Source organism: Clinocottus analis, unplaced genomic scaffold, assembly GCF_023055335.1.
Source record: "Clinocottus analis isolate CAN_PGR_092001 unplaced genomic scaffold, fCliAna1.0.p SCAF_22, whole genome shotgun sequence".
In the NCBI taxonomy this organism is placed as follows: domain Eukaryota; kingdom Metazoa; phylum Chordata; class Actinopteri; order Perciformes; family Cottidae; genus Clinocottus; species Clinocottus analis.
This window is the reverse complement of record NW_027175954.1, coordinates 3,293,797-3,320,730: the sequence shown is the minus strand read 5'-3', so window position 1 is coordinate 3,320,730 and position 26,934 is coordinate 3,293,797. Positions and strand designations below refer to the sequence as shown.

Sequence of the window (26,934 nt, the reverse complement as noted above, 5' to 3'; positions counted from 1 at the left end):
AACCTTTGAGAATACAGAACATCTCCATCGTCGTCTGTGCTGTGTGTGTTTTTGGTTACTTTTACTCCCAGTTTAGAGTTTAACACAAGGTCTAGTAGAATAAACAGCCAGCAAACAAATGTAAAATACTGCATCATCAAAATGAGGAGTGAGAAACAAAAAAAGAAACACCTGTGATTTGTGTTCATTTGTGAAATCCTACATTTTTATCTTATATGTAATTCTTTAAAATTGACATCATGGCCTTAGTGTGGTAAATTCCGAAATAAAATAACAATAAATAAAATAATAATCTATACTACACTTGCTAAAAATGACACAGTGAGTCTGTGACCGCCTTGCAAGAGGTGTTTCATATTTATCAAAAGAAAACGAGCTTTCAGTTGGACTAAAATGTTGAACTGACTGAAGAAAACGTGTCCCAAAGTTGTTTCTAAACACACGCACACGCGCAACACGCACAGAGTCGAAGGTCTTTGCTGCTTATTTCTTCAGTCTTTCTGAAAAGGAAGCATATCTGCTAGGAGCAGAGGCCAAGGCAGGCACACACACACACACACACACACACACACACACACACACTCACACACACACACACACGCGCACACACAATCCCAAGTTCCTGAAGAAGTGCTATGTCAGCAAAGGACTACTGTTTACATTTACACCCACAGGCACACACACACATACACACATACACTCACGCACACACACACACACACACACACACACACGCGCACACAGCATCTTGGGCTTTCAGGGCAGTGCGACGATGTGAAGAGGGTGATTTATTCTGTTATTGCTCGCTAAGTACACTTCTTTCTCTCTGTCATTGTTCAATTCACCAAACTCAGCATCGTGGCTCTTTTTATTATCCAACTCATTCTCCTTTTTGCTGCATTGGAAAAAGTGGCAAGATCAACAAATAATTACATATTTTGAATCCAAATGTTTGGTTTTTTTTGAGTCAAAGTAGAACATCTGCACCTGGGATAATATTAGTTCACCTGATTCCAAGTGAAATTTCACCACACAATACTTGTTTGTACCTTTTCTGGGTCACTGCCATACATAAATATCTTAATGAGCCCCATCAGATTCAATTCTTCAACCTCAATCATCACAAACTCAAGCTGTCTGTGCACGTGCCGTTTAATTACATGCACTAGTACACCATTTTATTTGAGAAATAAATGACAGTTTCACTAATTGTGTAATGTGAAAAACAGGGAAATCTCGTCAAAGAAGACACAGTGTACATGTAATATATCATAACGTGGCTTTAATAAAACACATTGTGGTGAGCGTGGTTACTCCAGCTTAGCATAAACACTAAAAGTGGAGGCAAACAGCTAACAGCTAACTATTAAAAAATGTGGCTACTTGGAACATAAAGGTGTGAAAAGTCAAAGGCTGAGGATATTCTAATATAAAACTGGAACTTGGAAAATATTCATCCAATCACATCTGTGTCCTTTCCAGTATTCATTTCTCTGTCTTCCATCTTTTCCTCCGCACAGCTGCTTTCATTCTTCTTCTCCCTGTCGGTTAATTCTGGCGGCACGAAGACAAACCGCGGTCTGTGTCATCCCTCCAAACACACGACCAGGATCATGAACGTGAGCCACAAGCTGGCACGTGCACGCCCACGCAGGCCCGCCCACGCGCACGAAACACACAAGAGCCAGCGGAGGAGAGACGAAGGTGGAGAATCTGAGCCCCGAGTGGGTGCAGAAAAGAGGAAACAAGATCAGGAGCGAGCGAATGCCACGCACATCTTGGCATTTAAACAGAGGATTTCCTCTGTACCTCGTCTTCCCATCCGCTCTCCCTGTTTACATAAGGAGCGACTACTTCACATAGCTATGAGGGTCTGGGAGTGTGTGTGTGTGTGTGTGTGTGTGCGCATGTAGTGGTGTATGTGGCCTCCCACACAGGACAGTAACAGCCACCATTTATTTTGAATATAACAGTCTCAGTCTACTGTCGCTTAGCGTGTTTAGTGGAAGTGAGAATCATTCATTCATTCGATATATAGACTTCCCCTTGAGAAGTTGCTTCAAAGTGAACACTTTCTCTTTTTTTCTCTCTCTTTGTCACAAATTAAATCAAATAAATAAAGTTTTTGGAGCCGCTAAACAGTGTCTAAGTATTCTCATCTTCTCTTGTACTCATGGTGTCAGCAGACTGTCTTCCTCTGGTGTTTCAGCCAAAAGGTGATGGATGTCTCTGGCCACCTCTCAGCTCCCTCAGGGGGATTTTACAGAACACTTGACACGATCGGAGTCAGCGGGCCGGACACAAAAGATATTATTTTCTTATTTCTTGTTGCTGGTTTGATTATTTTTTATTGTTCGCAAAGTGTGGAATGGTCTTTGGGAATTTGGTAAAACATCGAGAACAAAGCAAAGCAGATTTGTGTTTTATGGCTACCTGGTGTATGTTAATAAGTCAGATATTCACTCACCTTCTGGCTCTGTGTTTAATCTCCACTAACTTCTGGAAATTGCCATTTGGTGCCAATTATTATTTTTCCCCTTTTGACTGATAATAGCTGTCTGCCACTTGAAATGAGGTTGATGAGAGTTGTGGCACTAAAAACTAAAGTTGCGGGCCAGAACCGATGCCACCACACATTACGGATAGTAATTTGATCCAAAAATCATTGATGACTGCAGCTTAACATCTGAGTTGAGTGATGTTTCAGGTCCACAGCTGCGTAATTTTGCCATATTTTAGGAAAACTGTGAGTGTTTTTATGACAGTCCCAACTGTGTAGAAGTTAGTAATCATTTGAATGGACAGCAGAGAAGAGCATTATGGGGTTCAAGAAGTTTCTATTGGTGTTTTACTGCGTCTCTGCAGTGAGAAATGGTCCCCTTTAAAGACCAACTGACCGAACTTAAGTTATACTCAGCTACTTAATCTCAGTCTTCGACAAAACTTTCAACATTTTACAACTTAATTAGTTTACAGTGTTTAATATTCAAAAGACAGTTTTTTTTCAGCCAAGTATAGGCCTTTAAAGTTAAATAAGTGCAGTGCAAACCTTGTGGAGTCGAGTCCCTGCATATAGAATTGATTGGAGAGTGTGTTTGAGGGAAACAATGATAATAATAGTGCTCCAATACCTGCAGACCACAGCACTCAGGGGAGTCTCCAGGGGCTGCTGCTCAGATTGAGGGTTTGTCCTGGTGTGTGTGTGTGTGTGTGTGTGTGTGTGTGTGTGTGTGTGTGTGTGTGATGGTGGTGGTCAGTGCGCTGGGTCAGAATGCTGGCGAGGTACTTTCACAGAGTTTCAGAGTCGCACTGATCAATACATGCTTTAAATAGGGACACAAATACCTGCACACAGCATTAATCTCAATAGCTGGATCCTATTTAAGAAGGAAGCATTTTGCTGAATATAAATTGGCTGGATGTCAACCACACAGAGGTACAGTAAGTGTTGGAGAGGCCCAAACGCCACTCAGTGCCTTCCCCAGCGTTAATAGCCATTGCTCAAGTTGCTAATTAAATGGATGTTTGCGTGCCGAATATACATATAAGACGACCACGAGGGATTCACCTGAAGTAGGCAAGTAGTGCATGTTGTTCAACCGTTTCAAGGGTTTGAACCGCGTTCAGGTCAAATGTTTGTTACAACGGGATGTCACAGAAGTTTGTGAAATGACCACAACCTCTTAAAAGCGTAACGCGTCGGTGGCACGGAAACAATTCAACGCTAGGTTTAGCCGCCAAAACCAACATTCGGATTTGGCAGTAAAACCCACTTAGTTCCAGGAAAACATCTTGGTTTGGCTTAAAATAACATACGTAAACTTCGGTTGAGGCCGCAAAAGATATCGTAAGGGTTTGGGTTGAGGTTGTTCCAATCGTAAACATTATTTGACACGAGGTCAATGAGCATGTGAGCTGTGTTGATGTTAGCTTTTAGTTTAGCGACCGATTTACAGAAATGCTGGCATGGTTGTCGTAAGTTGTTCCAAATCGCAGACTTTTTATTTGTACTTTTAGTACGTACTTGCAGGATGCATGTGATTGGGATACTTTCTCAGCCTTAAACCCTCTCGTTCTGCAAAGAATTGTGGGTGAGAATAGGAAAAGCATGCTGGCTTGCATCCTGCAAAAAGTCACCTGATGTATACCCTGGTGTGTATTTCATACTGTATGTGGAATGCATGGGATTGAAAATAAACTCCCAGATATGATGAAGAAACACTTTCAACCTGCAGGGTTTCCATGAGAATTAGTGATGCTTCCTGTTTCAAAGGTCGATAATCAACTTTTTGCTCCTATAATCCCGCAGTTCAGGTTATCACCTGTCTTTGGCACAAAAATCAGGGGGGTGTTGACCTGCACTAACTAAACTCCGCGCGAATGTGTGTGTGTGTGTGTGTGTGTGTGTGTGTGTGTGTGTGTGTGTGTGCGCGCGCGCGCGCGCGTGCGCGCAGCCTCCAGGGGATTTGTGTCCATTCCTCGGGGCGTGTGTAGTGGACAGCTTGCGGCTGGATTGATAGAGTGACGTCAGCGCGCCGCTACCTCTCCCCGAGGGCAGGATTAGTCGGGAGCAGCAGAGACAGCGCTCCGGTAATCTCCCGGTAACAAATGGGGGGAGACGGGCACGTTCGGAACTGCCGGTACCAAGTGATACCGCGGGCCCCCTGAGACTCCCGAGATTAGGCCCCTGCATTTGAGGCGCGATGGGTCGCTTCGTGACGCCGCAGCACACCGACGCGGCCCGGGCAGGTACACGCAGCAGCAGGTAAGCTGTGGAGACGCAGGGTGAACTCGTCTCAGGAGGATTTACCTCGGCAGGGTGTTCGCTGGCTGCGCTGATTGTCAACAACTGCTGCTGTTTTATTTGTGCTGCTTGTGTCTGCAGTACGTGTTTGTGTGCGTGGAGGTTGCACTTGGGAGATTATGGGGTATGTGTTGACAACTTTACAGTCCGTGTAGGATTTTTTTTTGTGTGAGAAGCTGCCAAGTTTGAGTGGTGGGAAATGTTCTTTTAAAAGCTCGTTTGGTTTCACACGCGCACGCACGCACGTACACGTACACGTACACACACACACACACACACACGCGCGCGCGCACACACACACTCCACAGAGGTTCATTCAGTGTCATGTACTTGGAGATAGTGATGCAGTGGAGGATCGTGAACCGACGTGAACTCGCTTCTTCTTCTTGTTGACCGACCGACCGACTGATGGTATCAAGTATCCAACTTTGATAAAAACCAAACAAAAGCAGCAATTAAAAATTAAACTCAAACGTGTCCACAAGTGCTGGTTTCCAGTGAATATGTTAATATTTTGTAATTGGAGAACATTTCCCCCTAACCTTCTGAACGGTTGGCTGGCTCTATTTCCTGACAAATGTACTCTGTGTTATCATGCTACTGTGCAGGAAAGCCAGTGTTCACGGTCTTTTTTTTTACACACAATACCTAAGTATTGCAAGAATTGCATTAATATAGCCTTTGATCTTTTCTCCATTTATCTCTTTCAAGGACAGAAAAGGAGCGGACAGGAGGAAGCGCATGACAAAAGGCGACCTAGTCTATTACCTCTGGGCATTTATGGTTTGGTTGTCACCTACTTAGCACCTGTCTCTAAATAACCAGATAACACCCATTACGAGCCATCACTGAGGACTGATGGATACTAAAACCCACGGGCCAATTTGGAGCCGCCTTGTTACTTTTACCGCTACCGGTTTTTACTGTAAATTCTCTGCAGCCTAGTTTACGGATCGGTGTGAGTAAAGGTCCAATAACCTGTGAAGATCAGTGCGCGTTTCCTCCGCTGTCACCACGCTGTGACGAGGACGCGGCTCCTGAAGTTCATTTATGACACTGGGAGAAGGTATGCGGTGTTTCTGCTCAGCTGGAGGCAGAAGGAGAGAGTCTTTGCACGTGAGAACGGCAGCAAATGCTCTTTGAAAAGGGACGAAACGGGAGGAATAGAAAGTTTTGGTTCTGCAGCACTTTGGTGGAACAGTGCAGGTATTTGGCGGTGCGTGTGTTTGTGTGTAGGCGGTGCGAGAGAGAGAGAGAGAGAGAGAGAGAGAGAGAGAGAGAGAGAGAGAGGGGGGGGGGGGGGGGGGGGGTTGCTCTATACGCGAGAGTGTGAGACAGTCAGTGCTGGTAGGAAGTACGCGAGGTGGATGTTTCTCATGAGCGGCAGACACACTCTTGTGCGTCTTCGCGCCCAGAGATCAGCTCCACAGCCACTCGCCGCGTCTTTCCTCTTGATTTGTGTTTTGTCCCCCTCACAGCAGCCTCACCTGCGAAGAAGCCCCAGCGGAGGACAGCGGAGCTCCTCAGCGGACACTTTGCTGACGACCAGACGCCGGGACGGACAGACAACTCAGTGTACTTTTACCATGGGGGAGAGCCGGGAAGATTAACTTGCAGCAGCCCACAGTGTCCGCAACCAGCCGGTCAGAGAGGAGAGCGCTCTTCACAATGATCCTTTAAAATTCCTGCCGCCGATGCTGTCTTTGGAGAGGGGATAGACCCATCTCCAAACAACCGAGGAGACGAGCAGGGAGGCCTTTTGTTCCTTTATTTCAGTCCTCAGATGGACCGAGTGCCCTCGGCACTGGCCGCGAAGATGCGCTGGATCACGCTGGTGCTTGCCGGCTTGACTTTCTGGGGCAAAGTGACTATTTCTAACTGTTTCGACTACGAGGAGCCAGACTATGATTATTATGAGGAGGAGCGAGCGGAGACCATTGACTACAAAGACCCGTGCAAAGCTGGTGAGTCCTGCATTCACTCAGTTGTGTGGTTTGTAATCAGACCGTTGAAAAGAAGTCATTTTACGCGTCTGGTTGCCTTGATCCAACGGCTCGAGCGCGCTGGCTCTGAGGTTTCACGTGCATGTGTGTATGATAAATGACAACGTGTGTGTGTGTGTGTGTGCGTGCGCGTCGAGGTGTGCACACTGGTCCAGATGCCTCTTTTTACGCACGGTGCTTCCTTGGGATCCCTGGTGCCACGTGCAGCCCGGTGGTGCTGGTCCTGCTCAGCCGGTGTCTGTCTACACGCGCACACGTTCAGTGCGTGCATTGTCTGTGGGCAGAATTGTGCTTCTGATTGTAGCCGAAATGTTGTTGCTGCTGTAGTCGGTGCCCGTGCACTAAGTGCACCTCTGCGTGTGTTTGCGCGTGCACCCAGATGTTAAATCAACCACCAAGGAAGATGAGAAACAGCTGGACTCAACTGTACCAAAGACTGCACGGTCTCTCTCTCTCTCTCTCTCTCTCTCTCTCTCTCTCTCTCTCTCTCTCTCTCTCTCTTTACACACACACACACACACACACACACACACACACACACACACACACACACACACACACACACACACACACACACACACACACACACGCACACACACACACACACTTTTTGTTGGACCTTTAATGATGGCCTGAGCTGCTGTGGAACAACAGTAAAACCATGGTTGGTCTCATAAGATGTATACAATGAAACAAAGAGCTTGTATACAAACTGCTCATATGTTCATTTTTAAATTGTGTCAACAACACAATTTGTGTAATGATTAAAAAAAGCAAGTTTTCCTATTAAAGGACCTTAAGAGACGTGTGTCATGGTATCTTTGCGTGCTCCACCCAAATGAACTCAAGCTGGAGAATCACTTCAGCTTTTACAGTCCCTCCTTCCTTCTTTTTTCTTTTACAATATATTGTATGTGCAGTGTTTGTTGGTGTCCAGCCATGTCTACCTAATCTTCATGATTTGAAATTGTGTCTTGTATATGATCAGTAATGATGATTGGATTTCTTTGCATTTATATTTAGGATGTTGTTCCATTCAACAAAATATGCTGCAATACACGTCAGCGGTTATATACATTTTCACAAAAAAAAAAAAGACAAAGAACCTTAACAAGCAAGAAAGCTTCACTTTCTACTCTGCACCTATAATATGGTCTTGTGTGTTCAGGCGAGTGCCAATCTTCTTTTAACATGAAGAACAGTTTCCGACTACCGCTCGTTGTCCAGACCATGTAGCAAAGATCAATGACCCGTGTAAAGAGTATTATTGCACGTGAACCACACAGTGCACGCATCATTCCTATCGAGCAGGTGGAGGAATCTGATCGAAAGTTACCGGAGAGATGTTACAGTGTTGTCTCGTCTTCTTTTTAGAGGTTCTCTGTGTTGGTTGCACCTGTCTGACTGTGTGCGTGTGTGTGTGTGTGTGTGCAGATGTGTTTTGGCACACAAATATGTTCACATGTGTTTTCATGGCACCTTTGAGGCCTTAATGTCGTCTGTGATGACACGTTGGACCGATAAGGACTCCACCCAGAACACTGAGCGTCCACACGCTGACCAACACACATTCCTCACATACCAAATACACAAACCTGACAACCCTGGACACTGGCCAGTGTGTGTGTGTGTGTGTGTGTGTGTGTGTGTATGTGCCTGTGTGCTTTTTCATGTTCATGTTACACTAATCTCTTTGTGGGTGATTTTATGTTGATACTGCAATCCCATGACTTTGTGGTTTTTACTTATGCTGAGACCTGTGTGTGTGTGTGTGTCTGTCTGTGTGTGTGTGTGTGTGTGTGTGTGTGTGTGTGTGTTTGGATTGAAGCCCGGCAGGTTACAGGGAGACAGTCAGTCTACATATGTTTGAGTAACCGGGCGACTCTTATAGGTCAAAATAACTGAGTGAGAAAACACATGCAATGTTTTTATTTGCTGGAAATATCAGTGAACATAAAGAATGCATTCATACGTATATGCACTTACATTTCTCACGGCGAGTACTAACTGATGTTTCTTCCTATAGAATCATGTGTGCATGTTTTATAGAAGGCATTTTGTGTGCCTTCGTGAGATATATGGCAGGAGAGAGCATCCAATAACGCAGAGGAAAGAAAGGTTAGTGCAGGTGAACATGTAGAAAAGGTCCTTGTCTGGGAACATCACATTTACAAACATCTGCCCTCTTCATTCTGCTGGAGTGAAGTCCTTGTTTCTACAATTAACCAAAAGACTGTGTGGACATTTTGAACTTCAAAACCTTTATTCAAGCACTCTTAACTTTGAATCCTGCACTTCAGGATAGCCGTTAATGTATTGCTGAAGTTAAAACATTTTCAAATCAAGTTTGTCTTCATGGAATTTAACAGCAACTAGATCGGATCTTCATCCGTTTGCATACTGACGTGACATTTTATGCTTTTGTGGCATCTTAAATTTTCATTTTGTCTTCAGTCCAGTGAGCTTCTAGGATTTACATTCACTTCATCTTCATCCTCTTTCTTATGTCATGACAAGCTTTAAATTGCATTGCATATAATCGGCGGTGCTGAAATAGTAAGAAGGTTACTCGATTGGTCAACTGACAGAAAAATATTAGTTTGACCAAATAATCTCACCTCATCCATTATGTAGCTTTCGGCTGAATCACAGCGTCCTTATCTGCAGATTATGTTTTCTTAATTTCCATGAAACGATGGATGCTGTAACACATCTCAGACTTCTCGATCACGTTGACTTCTAGTTGAGGTTCAAAGTTAATTATTGATCTTGGATAAATTAATGAACAATTTTGATAAGCAAATCATCTTTATTCAAGTAAAGTCATGAGCAAAAAAAGCAAAACGGTCCCTGATTCTGGCTTATTTTGTGAGGATTTTCTTATTACTCTGTTATACATCATTGTGGAATAAATATCTTTAAGGTTTATACTGTTTGTCAGACACAGCAAGAATTTCAGCTGGGTTCCCTTTAAGTGTTTTTTAAACTTTTGATTTATTGATCTAGTATCTTTTGCTATTATTATAGTCACATGATTTACATATAATCACGACAATTCATCTCTTGAATAACTCTTCACATGATACTGTAAAGACAAATCAAATTCTTCACCATTTTACGCTCATCTTCCATTTTTCACACGCACCTTCCTTCCTACTGTCCCAACACAAAGGGAAAAAATGATGGTCGCAAACATAATACATATCAATGTGCATCTTCCCGACACACACACACAGAAATACTATTCGGTTAAAGTTTATTTTTATGAATTTACACATTAAAATGATATATTGACGTCCGCTTTATTGGCTGTTGTTGGCTTCGTTAGCGGCGGCTATACTCCTACGCTACGCTCCTGACTAGCTTCCACCCCGTCGCGCTCTCCCTGCCCCGCCTGCTCCCGCCTTGGAAATAGGTGCTGAGGATGCTAAGATACTAATATAATGCCAAAATGCAACATTTTATTAAACCAATAGTCAATCTATAACCGGTTTCCTTATACTTTTCTTTCGAGTCGACTAATCTAAGTTCAAACTATCATTTAAACGTTCGGAACATCCCTAACACACAGACTAGCACATGCGATACGGAGTCTACACATGGGGCATATGCCCATTTTTTGCACCTGCAAGTCTGTAAAAAAACAGATGAATCAACGCTGAAGACCGATCGAGTGGACCCATTTTGTTGTCAGTGTGTGTGTGCAGCTCGGTGGCCGTGTGTTTCTGTGTGTGTGCAGCTTGTAAGAAGTGGAAGCGCGGCTCATTCCAGGCCTGACCCTGTGGCATCGGTCTGAGTGGTTGGTATTCCGCCTCCTGTTTTTGCTGGGAAAACACGAGGGGAATATTTGGCTGTCTGCTTATCTCCTCCGAGTCCCGCGCTCGTAGACGGGAGAACACACACTTCCAGGCCTTTGTGAAGTGATTTCCCTACGCGAACACACACACACACACACACACGCACATAGACGCACACACTTGACACACACACACACACATGCAGAGCTCCCTCCATTCACCCGTGCTTATCTCTTCCTGGTTGTCTGCATCCTGCTACTCAGCTGGAGATGACACACACACGTGAATGCACACACACACACACACACACACACACACACACACACTCATACGGACGCGCACGAGCTCCTACGCTCACTCAAGAGTCATTCATGCTTCCTTCCAAATCACTGTTCTCATAAAATGCTCGCACAAACGGAGTGAAAGCTAAACAAACCTCGATGTCAGAGAGAAGCCGCGGGTCATTTCTTCGGGGGTGACCCAAGAGACCGACTGCCTGTTCTTCAAATACAATAGTGTGGTATCACAGCATAGTACAATACATTATGTACATTCTCTCATGGGCGTACATCTCTGAACTCAGACGTTACAGGAATTACAATACAAGTTCACTCTGCAACAGAGTGGAAAGTAAATCGAATAAAAACCTCAAAAATAGCATTATGAATTCTAAGAAAATTTAAAAAAAAAAGGTTCATTGTGCACAATCTGAAGACACAGCGATGATGCAGCTCGACTGCAACCAAATCTCCCCAAATCCTGAAGATCTTCTTCTCTCGTCTCCACGCAGGGATCAGAGGGCAGCGTCGGGCAAAAACAGATGACGGTGCTTTAAAGTCGAGTTTACGAGCACTTAAGTAACATGAATAGGTCCTTCACGGCTTCCATGTGCCGCGTGAAGCAGGACCTTCCACGTGAGGAAAGATCTCCACCCTGCGCTCACAATGCATGAAGTGCTTGACGACGTGGCTGAAGCTCGTTCTGTTCAGATCGAGACCTGCTGCTGAAAAAAATTGAAGTTGCTTTAACCTTTTCTAGGGTCTGGATCAGATCTCTGTTACTATTAACTCAGCGAACCCGTAAAAACCTTGAGTCCGTGTAGATGTTTCTGTGACAAACTCAAAACTCCAGGTCTTTCTGTGACTTTTCTCCAGACCCTTTGTTCTTTTCTCTTATCTTTGTGCATTCAATATCCAGGTTAACATTGAATTGGGAATCATTTTAAACATGAACACATCTTTGCTGTTTGTTCAAGCGACCAAGGGTGGATCTGTGTCTGTTTGCGTCAACTTCTTTTTTCCCAAGTGCTTTAATGCTCTCACTGCTAGTAACAGTGACCACAAGCTTTTAATAAGTCCCACAATTATAAAAACACGCTGCATTTTGCCAGGGGGAATCCCTACCTGAATATTATTCATAATGTGACTCGGAAATTCCTCTTAACACAAGTATACAATAGTTTGTTGGCCACATAGCAAATACAAAGACAACCAGTCTTCATACACCGAGGTAGTAAACGCACCTAAACAGTCATAAATACACACAGATGCACATTATTTTCTTACTGTTTCGGTTCCACGTTCGAGAAACAGCTGATTAAATGTCAGGAACAAACTTACTGAAGGCCAACAGCTGAATAACAGGTCGGATCAAGAAAAGTCTTATGAGTATCAGTCACTGGTCACTCCACAAAGCATGAATGTCTCTTCTGCAGTTGCTTACCCACCGGCGGAGTCAACAAGTGAAGATACTGCCAGCGCTGCTCTGTCATTGTAATTCACACAGTGGTCAAAAAACCCTGCGGGTTTCAGCACGTCGCCTAAATGACTTATTTACAGCGCAGCAATCACGTCAAGTGAAACCAGCAACAATACAGTCGAGGTCCCAAATGAACACTTTGCGGTTGCCAAAATTCAAGTCATGGGCTCCACTGTAGCATACTGCTATACCTCTGAACTTATTACCGTTAACAAGTCTTCCTTTTTTTGTGAATTCCTCCTTAGTTGTTAAATTATACGTATTGCACATTGGCGCAAATTATTTAAAATGTGTTACACTTCAGTGTGGAAACAGAACAAATGGATATGTGTGCATACAGTTCGTGTTTCTACTGTTATTCATTACTGCACATTATCATACTATTGATTGAGAGTTACATATGATATCAAGATGACATGCTGAAAAGTAGTAATAGCCAAATACAAGAGTGGCCGTAGATCTCACGTCATTTCCAAACAATTTAATAATTTACCAGACAGTGAGCTAAAAAGTTGATTTTAGAAGTATTCAATGAGTGCATCAGGTGGCTCTTAATCAGCTGAATATGTGTGTGTGTGCCATGCTAACGTGTACTGTATGTGGGCTTTTGACTTTTTCAGTTGGAGAGTGAAGCCCACCATGTCGTGACAGTGAGCTGCAGCTACTGTTCACCCCTTCCCCCATTTCTCAGTGGGAAGGAAGCTAGAGCAATGTGTGTATGTGTGTGTTTGACACTGAGGCTGCATTGTGTGTGTGTGTGTGTGTGTGTGTGTGTGTGAACAAGACGAGCGGTCTCACTCATATTATATTAAACAGGATTTTCCCGAGCAGAGTGCTAATGCCACTGAGCTTCCGAAGTCTTCTTCAGGATCCCCGGCTCAGCATAAACTCTGCGGTCGCGCTGAGAGCCCGCTGTTTGTTTTTGGAGCGTCATTGTTCTTGAGCTGCAGAAGCCATGAGTCAGCGCCGCCATCACTCAGCCCACCTGCCACCCATTGCTCAATTATTAAATGCTTTCATGTCACCTCGCTTTTCCTGATGGTATTTATAGCAGCAAAGTCATTCGCGTACACGTGAATGTGGGTCGTTCGTCCACCTCGCTGTCAAGCGAGAGAGTCTTTGGAGATGCAGATTTGGGCTGATATCCCTCTCTGTGTCGGTTACACTGACAATTGGACCATTTCCACATCGCCTTACTTCAGAAACACTTCTTGAATATTAGCCAGCTGTGTCTGATTTCATGTCTTAACTTTATTTAGCCATTATAATGTGTTTACAGAACTCATTAGTTAGCAGTTAAACTGAATTAAATGTGTCATCAAACCCTCAAATCAATGAGTCCTCCAAGGAGTGAAGTTCATCTGATGGAAAACAGACAGAATATCCACCATCCTCGCACAAAACGACCTCGCTGTCTGTGCTCTATCTTTCATTTGATCTTCGCTCATGTAAAGAGCCTGTTGTCTTCTGGGTGCAGACGCAGGACACCCTGATGGTTTAACCGAGCCGTGATCGCGTCCCGTCACAAAGTCTGGCCAAACCCATGACCTGCGGGAGAGGAATCTCAGTGTCACAGTAATGTAATTAGGAGGTTACACCATGTTCTCTCTCTCTCTCTGTGTGTGTGTGTGTGTGTGTGTGTGTGTGTGTGTGTGTGTGTCATATGATATTATGTTATTTTGTCCCACACCGAACATTTATTTGCTTGTTTTCACCTTCAGGTTATGTGGAGTGCTCTTTAATAAGTGTGTGCTCGTTTGAAGTTGCAGATCTTGATTTTACTGAACATTTTGAATTTAGCTACAGTACATTGTAAAAAACCCATTTATTTATTCAGAATAATAATAATCATTTTTCAAACATTTTATATTGGTTTTTACTTAAATTATTTACATTTTGCTGTAACTTCAGGTTAACAAAGTGATGTGTCGGTGGAGAGATGTATGATTGGCTCTTTGTCAGCGCCTGGGAGTGTGTGCATGTGTGTGTGTGTGTTTGTGTGTGTTCAGAGTTGAACCATGACTTACATATTTAATATCCTTAACTCTGCAGATGCACATTAGACATTATGTTGAAGAAAAAAGATGGTCAAACTTACATCTTAGCTGTAAATGTATAATGAAATATTACATTAACACCTTTTGTCCTATATGGACACACACACATACTCAAGAGGGTGGAGGTTTGAACCCTGAGCTAGGACAGTTTCTGTTTTTTTCCCCCACTAAAAAGCACATTTCTGACCGATGACATCTTATTCTCCAGTCCAGCAACACTGTACATGTGTCGCAACACAAGTGGCACATTGTTATTCCATCTTAAATACTCCCAAAGAAAACTATAATTTATAATCGAGCATAATCCAGCTCAGCAGGCGCAGTAATGATATCCACATTGGACGTTGGGGTTGTGTTATCAGGGCAATGAATGGGCTTCAGCTGGTGTCACGCGAGCCAATGAATGAGCTTGGATAGACAGCCAATAACTTGTTTCACTTAATGTGGGAAATGGCCGAAAATATTGTAAAATATCCGTTTTTAAATGTCTTGTATTGCCCGACCAATAGTCCAAAAGCACTTCAACGATTAATCTGTCATCAGACTAGTTGCCAATTCATTTTCTGTTGATTGCCGATTGATCGATGAATTGTTTCAGCTCGACTCTGCTTGTGTCCGGATGCCATTAGTGTCCTGGACTTGACCATATTTTGACAAAAAGAAATGTCCATGCACACATGCTGCAGGATCGGGTTGTGAAGTTTTGGTGAGAATCATTTTAATGGCCCACACAGCTCTTTGTTGTATTTTCTGTTGTGCTGCACAGTTTTCAGGACTTTTCTAACCTTGCCACACTTTCAACACTGTCAGCGCGCAGTGAACTTGAACTGAGAACGGGTGAATGTGGATCAAGCAGCTTGCACAACAATTACTTTTGGAGAAAATCCTCAAACAGGGCCGAGATAATCTCTATTTAATATCACAGTACGTTCACGGTCAGTTATTTGCAGTATAATAATATCACACATGCCCATGCACACACACACACACACATCTTAGGTCCCCTACAGTGTGACCTTATATTTGCTTAATGAGGAGCTTAGTGAGGTGTGTGTGTGTGTGTGTGTGTGTGTGTGTGCGTGTGTGTGTGTTAGATAGCAGTGAATACAGCATGGGTCCATAACAGCATGAGTGTATTGTACTGTAGTGTATATAGAATGTCAAAGTATGAGATAACTCTTATTAAATCAGCAATATCTGATTGGAAACAATAAATCCTTCAGCAGTGGGATCTGGTGCCAGACCCATGAGGATAGTTTGAGACTTAACCATCAATCTTTATTGTTAAAGAAAAAAGAATCAAACAGCTGGGATGGTCTATTTTTAAGCCTTTTAGAAAATGTCATTCTAACCTAAATTCGAGCGATTTATTAATTTCATTCTTTTATTTATTTCACTGTCAGTTGAATTCATGAATAGTTTCTGTATCCTATTATTGTATTAACAGACTACTTCAATTAAGCATTGAAAAAATGACTGGGCTGAGTATCAAATAAGTGTCATTTGATTCACATGGCATCTTTTATTAAGACAAGTAACTAAACGCTCAGTGCAGAATAAAAAAAAGTACATAAAAGAGAAATAACAACAACAATCAAACACATTTCTAACACAATGCACTTCCACAACAGAAAGCATCCGGCAACCACCATCCAGATAAATCGAAGAAGTGGGTTTTCAGATGTTTTTGAAACAGTCGCCAGACTCAGACGGTGTAATGGGAGATTGCTCCAAAATCTGGGAGCTCAGGCAGCTACAGAGCAGTTGCCTTAGGGTTTAGGTGGGTGACCTAAGTGGCCGCTCAGTGGTTTACGGGTTTAGTGGCTTGTAAATGTATGCAGGCGCGAGGCCGTCTAGTGTCTTGCAAGCGATGAAAAGCATCTTTAGATCAATCTGAACGTCACTGGCAGCAAATGCATCGGGGCGGAAATGGGAGCGATGGGAGCTCTCCGGCCAGTTAAGACCGTAGCTGCAGTATTTTGTACACGCTGAAACCTTGCCATGACAGTTTTCCAAGTGTTTGACTGAGCATACACCGTCACGCCGCCACACAGAGCCACTATTGTGCGTTTGCACATTTCTTAGCGGGCTGCCGAGTAAACTTGCAGAAAGCCGACATCGGTCCTGCGCGCCTGAGGAGCTGATCGATGCAACACAAACCGCTCTCCGAGCAGCCGCCATGGTGGGAGCTGCTGGAGGCATGTGAGGGACGTCTGCCTCTCAGCTTGTGTTTGGTGCATTGTTCCTGTGCGTGTGTGTGTGTGAGTGTGTGTGTGTTTGCTGCAGTGCCCCTTCTGAAGGGCGAACAGTAAGGCTCTGGTCAGCATGATGTAGGTCTCCTGGGACATCCTGGGGTTTTAGGATCAATACTTTTCCTCCTGCATCTCCCGGCCTCACCCTCCTCACCCCTCCTCACCCACTGGCTTGACTTTGGGCTATTTATGGTATCTCTATGGATTAACTAGACCCCAGACGATCAATGGGCCAAACTTACTATCACGGTACTCTCCCTTCCTCTTCTCGCTTTGTATCTCCTGCTTGTGTCAGCTCCTTTTAGTAGTTTCGCTCGATTTCCTGAAACATCCAACACCATTAGGTGTGTGCTGTCGCCAACAAATAGAAACAAATGCCAGGGGAATATCATTTCAAATGCAGGTGCCATGGGATTTATCTTAAATGAGAATTGACACGGGTGATGTTTTGCTGCTTATGTGCGAGTTTCTTTCGGTGTTGAGGGGATTCCTTTGCAGCTATTTGGTGGTTTTTGTGGCTCGCTATGACAGCACTTTGGCAGAGTTCGCAGTAGACGGGACTGGGAGTGTCAGGAGAAACCGTGTCGCCCACAGCGCAGTTTGTACCGCGCCTGCTCAGACCTCATCTTAGCACCAGGAACGGTGTCATTGCGTTATGTGTGTGGCTTTATAAGTCAAAGCCACACCAACATCAAGCGCTATAGAATCAAATAAAGCTCTTTTATAGATGTTGAGTTTTACTGCTTTACTTTTTGACTCACTAAAAATGCCGCTTTTTTTGTAAGAGTAAAGAAGAAAACGTGCACATGGGAAAGACGTTTTATTGTACAACAAAGTTTGTTACATCTGCACATTTCATTGTCATATAAATATAGGTTTTCCAGCTGTACAGCCACATAACAAAGTACAGTAAAAATCTATAAAAAAAACCCACTTCTTTTTAATTAGCTGAATTGTAGAATGACATAAAATGAATCAGCAACTATTGACGTATTCATATTGATCTTTCAACGAAAAATGCCAAACATTTCAAGATTCCAGTTGATCATATATGAAGATTCAATGCTTATGATTGTCTTTTATCATAGCAAACTAAATATTTGGGGGGATTTTTGTCTGTTCTACTTAGTATTGCCTCCATGATAGATATGTGATATACAATAATGCATATAATCCAGGAGATGCTTCACAGCAGCTCTATCCTGTAGATCCGACATTATCCTCATATTCAACCAACGTATCATATTCCATTATTCAACAGCACACACTCCCAGTCTGTATCTGATATGATTCGTAAACCATCTGTGGTCATTGTGGTTTTCTCCTCTCTTCAACAATAGCTCAAAGTCGAGCACAATGGCACCATGACCCCCCATTTCCTTTAGTGGCAATCCTGATTAGCTAAGTGACAAGCTTCTCCCATGCTATTGTTAATGTATTAGTGTCTTGAGTCCCTGTGGAGGGCAGAAACTCCGCTCAGCGAACCATTTAGCGATGGTTATCATTCAGTTGGTCATTGTTGAAGGCTCATAGATGTTTGGTAGATATGGAAGGAGAACAAGAGAAGAAAGAAAGACATTGGGTGCAGGGAATCACTAAATGATGGGGATTGAAGCAGGAGCAATGGGGAAGGTTTGTGTGATTTTTCTATCCAACTATCTGTCCAGATATCCATAAATCCATCTATCCATCCATCACCCATCCATCCAAATAATAGTTTATTTGGGGTATCTTTCAAAGGTACAAATGTTTCTAGTCAATCTTTTTCTTTTCTTTGTTTCCTTAGATTTTCTTTGATAGCGGCCTTGCTGAGTTGCCGTGGAGGTTTAGTGGCAAAAAGAAGGAATGTCCACTGAAAAAGGCTGACCAGAGTTTCCCCAGGCTAAGCCAATCAGAGGCAGATTAGGGCAGGTCATGACTTTGCCATAGTAGGAAGAAAAAAAACATCGCCGCCTTGCGTCGGACTTATCCTTACTCATAGCTCTTCTACTCTCACTTGTCTCAAGTCACTTCGGTCCACACGTTCTATTTCAGCCTGACATGGTGGAAGGAAAGCAGCTGATGGCATCAAGAGCAACGAGTTGAGGGACTACGGGCTGTTTGAATGCTGTCTGTCTGATCTCGCACACATAGTTTGCAAAGCCCGTCCTCGGAGAACCAGAGAAGAGGAGAGGAAGTATCGTGACAGATGACACAGCACAATGCATGAAAGACTCTCACTGGTCAAACGAGCGCACATGCGTTCCTCAATAAACTCCTAAACACAACTTGGTATTCGATTGTAGTATCAGGTGTGAAACTGCGATGACTCCGTACTGTGTTATGACAGTGTTGTAACTCGGATAATCAAGAACCAGAGGATTCAATTTCTGTGATGACTTCTCCTCCTCAGGTATAGGAAACACCTGAGCGACCTCCATGTGTGTGTTGGTGTGTTAGCTACTATAATCTACGGCGCAGCGTAGGAGTGCTCATCGTATTTACCCAATCGAAGGCCCGTGGAGCTCGGCTGCACTGCCGGTTTGAGCGGGTCAAACTGTTTCGTACTCGAATTGAACGTCAGCCTGACACAAAATACACAAAACAAAACAGGAGATCTTTCCGAAAAGGACTACATGGTTCTGATTCTGTTCGGGTCCAGTGATTTTTATTGGAAGAAAAATGGTTAACGTGCACTACTTATTTGCCAAGCCTCTAAATAATGTGAAGCCCATGTAGAGTTTTTGTCATTGCTTCCAGGTCTGACTCGGACCACGGTAGTAGGGATGACCTCTGTTCTCTGTGCACGCCCGCAGAGTAAAACGCACACACCTGGGAGCTGCAATAGTACGGCCACGGTCTGATTCGTTGGCTACTGAGTAGCTGCACTGTTGAGAGCGTTTAGGCTTAAAGGCCGTCCTCGAGCACGCTAAGCCGTGGTCTTTGTCTCCACACACTGAGTCACTTCCTCGTCACTCCGATTCCCAGTGTGCTGTGTTTTCATGAGTAGTTTGCAAACCACACACAAAACAACAAACAAACCAGACACAGTATTTTCTAAGTAGCGACTTTTAATTGTGGAAATTCACAATTGTGCACTGGCGTCTTCGCTTTTTTTTTGTTCTCTTCATGCCATAAATGTTCTCGTCTTGCCACACATACATTGTGATCCCACCTGGATCTTTGTCAGCTCATAATGAGCTGTGTGCAGGCGTTATCTTATACTTCATTGACGCCGTTTTTTCATATCTTTGAACCTACATGATGTTTATATAATTACTCTTTTTCACTCTGGACCAAAGCCAGGCACCCACCAACCAAAACAAACAGGCCAACATGGCTGCCTCGCACCAAGATAGTCCTTTTCTGGGATGTTGATGCTATGTCTGTGATTCTGCTGTTGATTGTGTTTGTTACAGATGTTTTTCTCTTAACTTCCAGCTGCATTCTGGGGCGACATCGCTTTAGACGAAGAGGACCTGCGCATGTTCCAGATCGACCGGACGATAGACCTCACACAGCACACACACATGCACACACACTCCCGGCAGGGGCACACGTCTGGTAAGCGGACTCAGCATGTCACTCTCCCTCGGTAATCATCATTTAATGATCTCCTCTCTCCCTCTCATTACCCATCGGCTGCAAAGTAAAGCAGCGTCGATAGGAAGGAAGTAGATGGAGGCCCCCTGATATCAGCATTTATTGTGCATTGTTTGTGTTTTGATTCTTGGCTCTTGTGTGCGTCAGGTGGCCTGGAGGAGCATGCAGTTTCTAAGAAGAGCGGCTCTTTGTATCTACTGCTCGATAGAATACGCAGGTTCGGCTTCGGTAAGGACATTAACTTTACTTCTCACTCTAACGATGGAGGTTTTTATGTTTTAGCATAGCATCGATCTTCTGTAAAGCCAACTTTTCTGGAAAGGCTTGGAGTTTCAATTAGACTTCTAAAACCTCGATGGCTGAGACACGTTGAATACACTGCAACTGAGACTCAAATTGAAATAAATGGAACGAATGAAGGTCTTTGCTTGGATCAGTGCTGCACAGACAGTGGTTTTCTCAGCCTACAGCTGTAATTAAAGATGGAGGGCAGATTAATATTGAGGAATATATCAATACTATACAAAATAATAATGGGAGATCAAGCTGGGAAAAAAACAAACATTTGCTAGACAAAATAGCAGCCTTCTGATTTAGCGACCAGGTTGGTTCCAAAGTGTTATTTATCCACAGTTAGTACACAACATTGTAGTCTGTAGTCGCTCTTTGCAAGAAGTAGATTTGGCTCATTATAACAAATGAGGGACACCCAAAAAATATCAGCTTCAGCGTTTCCCCTCAAGAATCCTACACCAAGCAAAGCGCACACCCTGATGAATATTCAGTTTCATAACAAAGCTGCTTTCAATACTTCAGACTTTGCTGCTTTATGCTCTCTGCAAAGAGCAAGTTGACGCACAATCAGATCAAGAACTACAGAATGTTTGCGTTATCTTCTTTTAGCGCAACTCATTCAACAAACATTATGAACATATTTAAATTAAATGTATAATAAAACAGTGTATCGCACAGCCAGAGCGATCTGATTTTTATGACCCTCCGATCTGAGAACACACTCTGAAAGGTCACGTACATAAAGAAACGGTGTGATCTCATCATCTCACAGCACCTTTATGAACTGATATTCCTAACAATAGACCAGTAATGTATTCAAATTGAACATGCATAACAAGAACTTGTGGTAAAGGTACATTTAACTGTTGTTTCTTCCTCGGTTAGACTACCTACCCAAGAACACCAGCAAGGGAGCTGCCAATCCCAAGAGCCAAACTGGGAAAGGTGGGAAAGGTGGGAAGACCGGGAACAGTGTGAAGAGCCGTATTCGCCGAGCGGCCACATCCCGAGCGGAGAGGATATGGCCTGGAGGAGTCATTCCCTACGTCATAGGAGGAAACTTCACGGGTAAGCAAGCCTACCGGAGCGATGCCCGTCCGCTACGGCAGACCATTTCACGCCGACGTGCGATGTGTGTAAAAGTAGGATGTGAAATGCGTGCGTTTCAGGTAGTCAGAGGGCCATGTTCAAGCAGGCCATGCGTCACTGGGAGAAGCAGACGTGCGTGACGTTCATTGAGAAGACAGACGAGGAAAGCTACATCGTGTTCACCTACAGACCCTGCGGGTGAGTCGGGTGAACCTCTGCGTGCGGTTGCGCACGAGCGTGTACCTGGAGTTCAGCGGCGACCTCGGTGGTGTCGGGGCGAGAGACGATATGGTCACTCAACAATGGCTCCACTTTCCTTCCTGTCCTGCTGCAGTTTCCCCATCCCACCAATCACGCCGCTCGCTCTCCGTTTCTGTGTGTTTTTTTTTGTTCATACGCTGCATTGTTCTGTCCAGTGGCGGCCCGCCGGGGTCACAGTGTGTTTGTACAGAGGGGCTTGTAAGTCGTAAGGTTTTAGAGCGGCTGAAATCAGAGCGTTTTGGGTTTATCGCTCCGAGCTGTTATGCAGATGGATGAAAGAGTATCGGTACGAATCAAAAGCAATTGGAATGATTTAATAATTAGGTTGTTTTTTATAAAATGCCCCTTTGCATTATTCAGACATTATTGATATCGTTGGAAACCCTGATATCTTGACTACAAGTCAACAAGGTTGGTATCAAACCTCGATATGGATATCGCTGGTATCCATATGGGAATTCAGTTATTGTGACTGCGGTCAAGTGAGCGCTGATCCGCCGAGTGAGCCGCACGCATGAAAACAAATGACCGTCTATTCCTGGTGTTACGGTATGGTGGTCTACGGTGGCTTACACAGCACAAAAAGCATTCAAACGTAATTTCCCAATATCCCAATATTCAAACAGCTATAAAAACAGATTCTTAAATTTGTAAAGTCAAATTACAACACAGTCTTGTTTAGGGGGACCTCAGCTATGCACATGTACACGGTCATGAGATTTTACTGTACAGTTTTGGAGAGAATTGACTTCAAATTCAGCTTACATGTAATAATGATATTCATAACTTCAAAATTTCCAATATTCAAGAGGCTATAAAAACAGATCCTTAAACTTGTAAAGTAAAATTACAATGCAGTCTTGTTCAAGAGAACCTCCGCTATGCACATGTACATGGCCTTGAGATTTGACTGTACAGTTTTGGAGAAGAGTTACTTCAAAGTCAGCTTCAATGACGTAATGATATTCATAATGTCACAATGTCCAATATTCAAACCGCTATAAAAACAGATCCTTACATTTGTGAAGTAAAATTGCAATGCAGTCAGTCAGTTGTAATTTCACTTTACAAATCTCAAGCCCATACACATGGACAACGCAGGGATCAGTCTGAACAAGACTGCGTTGTACTTTTAATTTACAAGTTTAAGGATATGCCGTTTGAATATGAATATCTTTGGCTTCTCTGTGCTGCGTCCCGCCCCCGTACCGTAACACCTTGAATAGAGGTGCATTCAGAATCTCAATTGAGGCTCACTCGGCGGATGTGGGCTCACTTGACCGCAGTTTATTGTGTTGTACTGCCTCTCGTTTGAAGTGAAGAGTCTACTCGCTGTTTCTTTGCTCTCAAAATAACATTTAAGAAACAGTTCAGATTATGCCGTGTTTAGCGTAATATTTCTTGTTTTGGTCCAGCACAACAAGACACAAATTCTAAAGAAGTTCACTTTAAAAAAAATCTGATTTTGAAATGCCATTTAGATGAGCTTCATGTCAGCCGATAATGCCAGTTGTCTCCTGCTCTGTGATTGGCTGGATGCATCAGAGATTTAAAACTTTAATCTGATGTATAAATACCCTGTAGTTTTTTTTTTTTTTTTAAGAAAGTAAATTTGGTGCAGATGCTAGAGCTTCAAATGCCGGAAGAAAAGACTCTAAATCTACTCCAGTGACTCCTGATCCTTACCCTGCAATCAGCTCTTTGGATAACTTTAATCAGATTTGTTAGCCTGGCACGGATGTCTCGGCTAACCAGAAAAAAAGACGTGTGTATACTTTGTGTGTGTGTGTGTGTGTGTGTGTGTGTGTTCTGTAACCAGCGATATGTGAATTCCTACAGCTTATTCGCATTTGGTTGTGAAAGTGCAGCGTTATCGCAGCACTTTATGTAAATACATCGCTTTCCCTTCTGGTGGACGTAGTATGAGGCAGGAAATCCTGAAAAGACTGTGTGTGTGTGTGTGTGTGTGTGTGTGTGTGTGTGTGCGTGTGTGTGCGAGCGCGTGTGCGTAAGTGTGTGTTTTCATACAGCCCTGCTGATGCTTTTTCTACTGCCATGTGTAGTAAACATCATCTCCCTGCCATCAACGACTTATTGATCCTTATCAGGTGTTGTTCCTACGTGGGTCGTCGTGGCAACGGGCCCCAGGCCATCTCCATCGGCAAGAACTGCGACAAGTTCGGCATCGTCGTGCACGAACTGGGCCACGTCATCGGCTTCTGGCACGAGCACACGCGGCCCGACCGCGACGACCACGTGACCATCATCCGCGACAACATCCAACCGGGTGAGACTAAGTACCCACGATGCACCTGGGTCTCTGGTTGTCAGAGTCATTCAGGGTTGCTGTTTCTCGCTGGAGACAAGCAAAGGACGTTTAGGGACAGCGTCGCCACTTTTAAATTCACGCGCGCGCCCGACCCCGTGTGAGTGAGAATGAGGCTTTTAATGACTGTGATGTCACCTCGACTCCCAGGCATCGCTTTCCTCCCACACACTCCTCCGGCTGACAGGTGTTTGATCGAATCACGCAGCAGGGAATCAGACCTGACACACGTTTTTGTTTAACATACCAGAGCTCTGCACCACGCTACACTATGCTTTGTGTCTTCAGGGTTGTGTAAAGTATATATTTGTGTCTGCTTTTATTGTTGCACTCTATTTCCTTGATCAAACTAAAAGCCTTCTACCGCTGCTGTCCTTGCCTGCGTACAAATGTGTGTGTGTGTGTGTGTGTGTGTGTGTGTGTGTGTGTGTGTGTGTGCGGTTCCCAGGCCAGGAGTATAACTTCCTCAAGATGGAGCCAGGGGAGGTCAACTCTCTCGGGGAGCCATATGATTTTGATAGCATCATGCACTACGCCAGGAACACCTTCTCACGGTAACCAGTGGAACAATCTTATCTCTTGAGTTGTGTTACTTTTACAACAACAAAAAAAAAGAAGATTTTTCTCAAGTTTGAAGTCAAAAACATGTTTAAACTGTGAGGTTTTGAATGTTTCTCTATGATGTTTTGTGTTGTGTAAGTGTTGGCTCAGTCAATTCACATAGAAATAACTTTTCAGATACTATACCTGTATTTCTCATCATCATTGCTGAGCCCTGGATCAACATGCTACAGTGAGATAGTAGCGAACGGGACATGGTTTGCTTTGTTTCTTGACTCCAGCTCTTCAAGTCTTTGGGGTCGACAGAATACTCAAACTGTTGTTACGTATAAAACCACATAAAGTATAAGTTTTTGTCCTGTGACTGGAATGCAGAAAATGCTACAGACACTCAACTCATGTCAGAGTCAGCCAGTTGATATGAAGTTATCGCAGTTTTTCCCAATCTTTTTGACTTACGTCTTACGCCTCTGACCAGTTCAAATGAAAAGCAGCAATAACCAATTTTCTTATAAAACGGGTTCGCTGGTCGTGATGAACCTACAGAGAATTTGCACCTGAATCTGTCTCTTTTTTATCAGTTTAACCCAGCTGTGTAGCGAGTGTCAGCTGCATGTTATAATAACACATTTACATGACATTAGTGTTTGTGCCACAATAAGTCACTGATTTATTGTATCTGAGCTCTGATCAGCTGTAGCACACTTTAAGAAACTAGAAATAATCACTTACCAGCACTGTAAAGCGAACGGAAACTTTTCAGCATCACGAAATCTTTCCCATGTTTTTCCCAATATCTGAAGTCAGCCGTGTATTTGGCAGCGAGGACAGTCCCGGGTTCACTTTCTATGCTTTCCGTGTGAGGATGCTTTTACATCTCTGCAATACCTTTTCTCAGGACCTCGCCTATTCCCCACTCAGCTCCACTCAGCTCCAACTCACACATTAGAAGAAAGCACTAAACACAGCACTGGGGAGCTGTCAAGTATCCTCCAAACTATATAGCTTGTGTCCAGGGTGTTTTAAATTTCATTTTGGATTTCTTTGAAATCCGAGCACAACTAATTCTCTCTCCCCGTTCCTGAAGAGGGATGTTCCTCGACACCATCCTTCCATCCAGAGATGAAAACGGGGTCCGGCCAGCTATTGGCCAGCGAACCAGGCTCAGTAAAGGAGACATTGCACAGGCAAGAAAGCTGTATAGATGTCCAGGTACTGATATATTTACTACGAGGCTACGTGTGTGTGTGTGTGTGTGTGTGTGTGTCAGTGTGTGTAACAAAACATGTTTATCGGCGCGCATCTTTGACATAACAATGTGCCCGCCCTTCCATTCTCCAAGGCACAGAGGTGAAGTTGAGTCATTTTATTTTTCCATGTTACGCTTCCCTCTCTGTTTTCGTCACACACACTCTTCCCATAAGTTTGTGCGCACAACTGTGCTGTTTGAGACGTCCCTCTGGTCCCCGTTGGACGGATCCTACGCAATCTGGATCTGCTCTCAACCAAGATGTGCGGTACTGTCGCAACTGTTGACGATCGCAAATGCTTTTTTGGCACACGCACGCACACACGCACACACACACACACACACACACGCACACACACACACGTACACTACTGTACTGTATCTGACATACTGATGGAATAATATTTGTCGCAATTCTTATTATTTAATTGACCAAAGTCTCTGTTTCATAGTGTTTTTGTATCTGTATTTATTCATTTTGACTAATCTTGTTCTGGTAAAATCCAATTTATCTGACAACATGCAAGTGTGGCATTTATCTTATCCGTTAATGTTAAAAACTCCACATATATCACAGGATATATGTCGTTCTTCTAAATTCATTTTGATACTGGGGCGAGAAATAGACTGTGTTGCGTGTCCCAGCTGGAAATAGATACAACTTCAACCTTATAAGGTCATAAGTGATACCATATTCACTGACAGATGAACAGAGCCCCAGGGCATTGTGGGGGAAAACAGCATGCATGATGGGATAGGAGGGGCACATTTGGCTAACCTCCTTTTGAGAGGGAGCGACGGCATTAAACTCAGAATGAAGGATGAAGAGAGCAATATTGTCTTGATAATTTTCCCTGAGTTCCCATCCAGTTGTAATTTTTTCTCTTTTGCTGCCTTCATT

General features: G+C 43.7%; 1 protein-coding gene across 1 annotated transcript in view; it reads left to right on the top strand.

The window, feature by feature from the left end:
• The first annotated feature begins 6,587 nt into the window (after positions 1-6,587).
• The window catches only part of tll1 (tolloid-like 1), a 39,414-nt gene continuing 19,067 nt past the window's right edge, over positions 6,588-26,934 (top strand). The window contains exons 1-8 of the mRNA XM_068588788.1: positions 6,588-6,768; positions 20,092-20,214; positions 20,401-20,481; positions 21,433-21,615; positions 21,717-21,834; positions 24,006-24,184; positions 24,672-24,777; positions 25,872-25,996. Of these exons, the coding sequence (XP_068444889.1) occupies positions 6,588-6,768; positions 20,092-20,214; positions 20,401-20,481; positions 21,433-21,615; positions 21,717-21,834; positions 24,006-24,184; positions 24,672-24,777; positions 25,872-25,996 (1,096 nt within the window). The remainder of the gene's footprint in view (positions 6,769-20,091; positions 20,215-20,400; positions 20,482-21,432; positions 21,616-21,716; positions 21,835-24,005; positions 24,185-24,671; positions 24,778-25,871; positions 25,997-26,934) is intronic.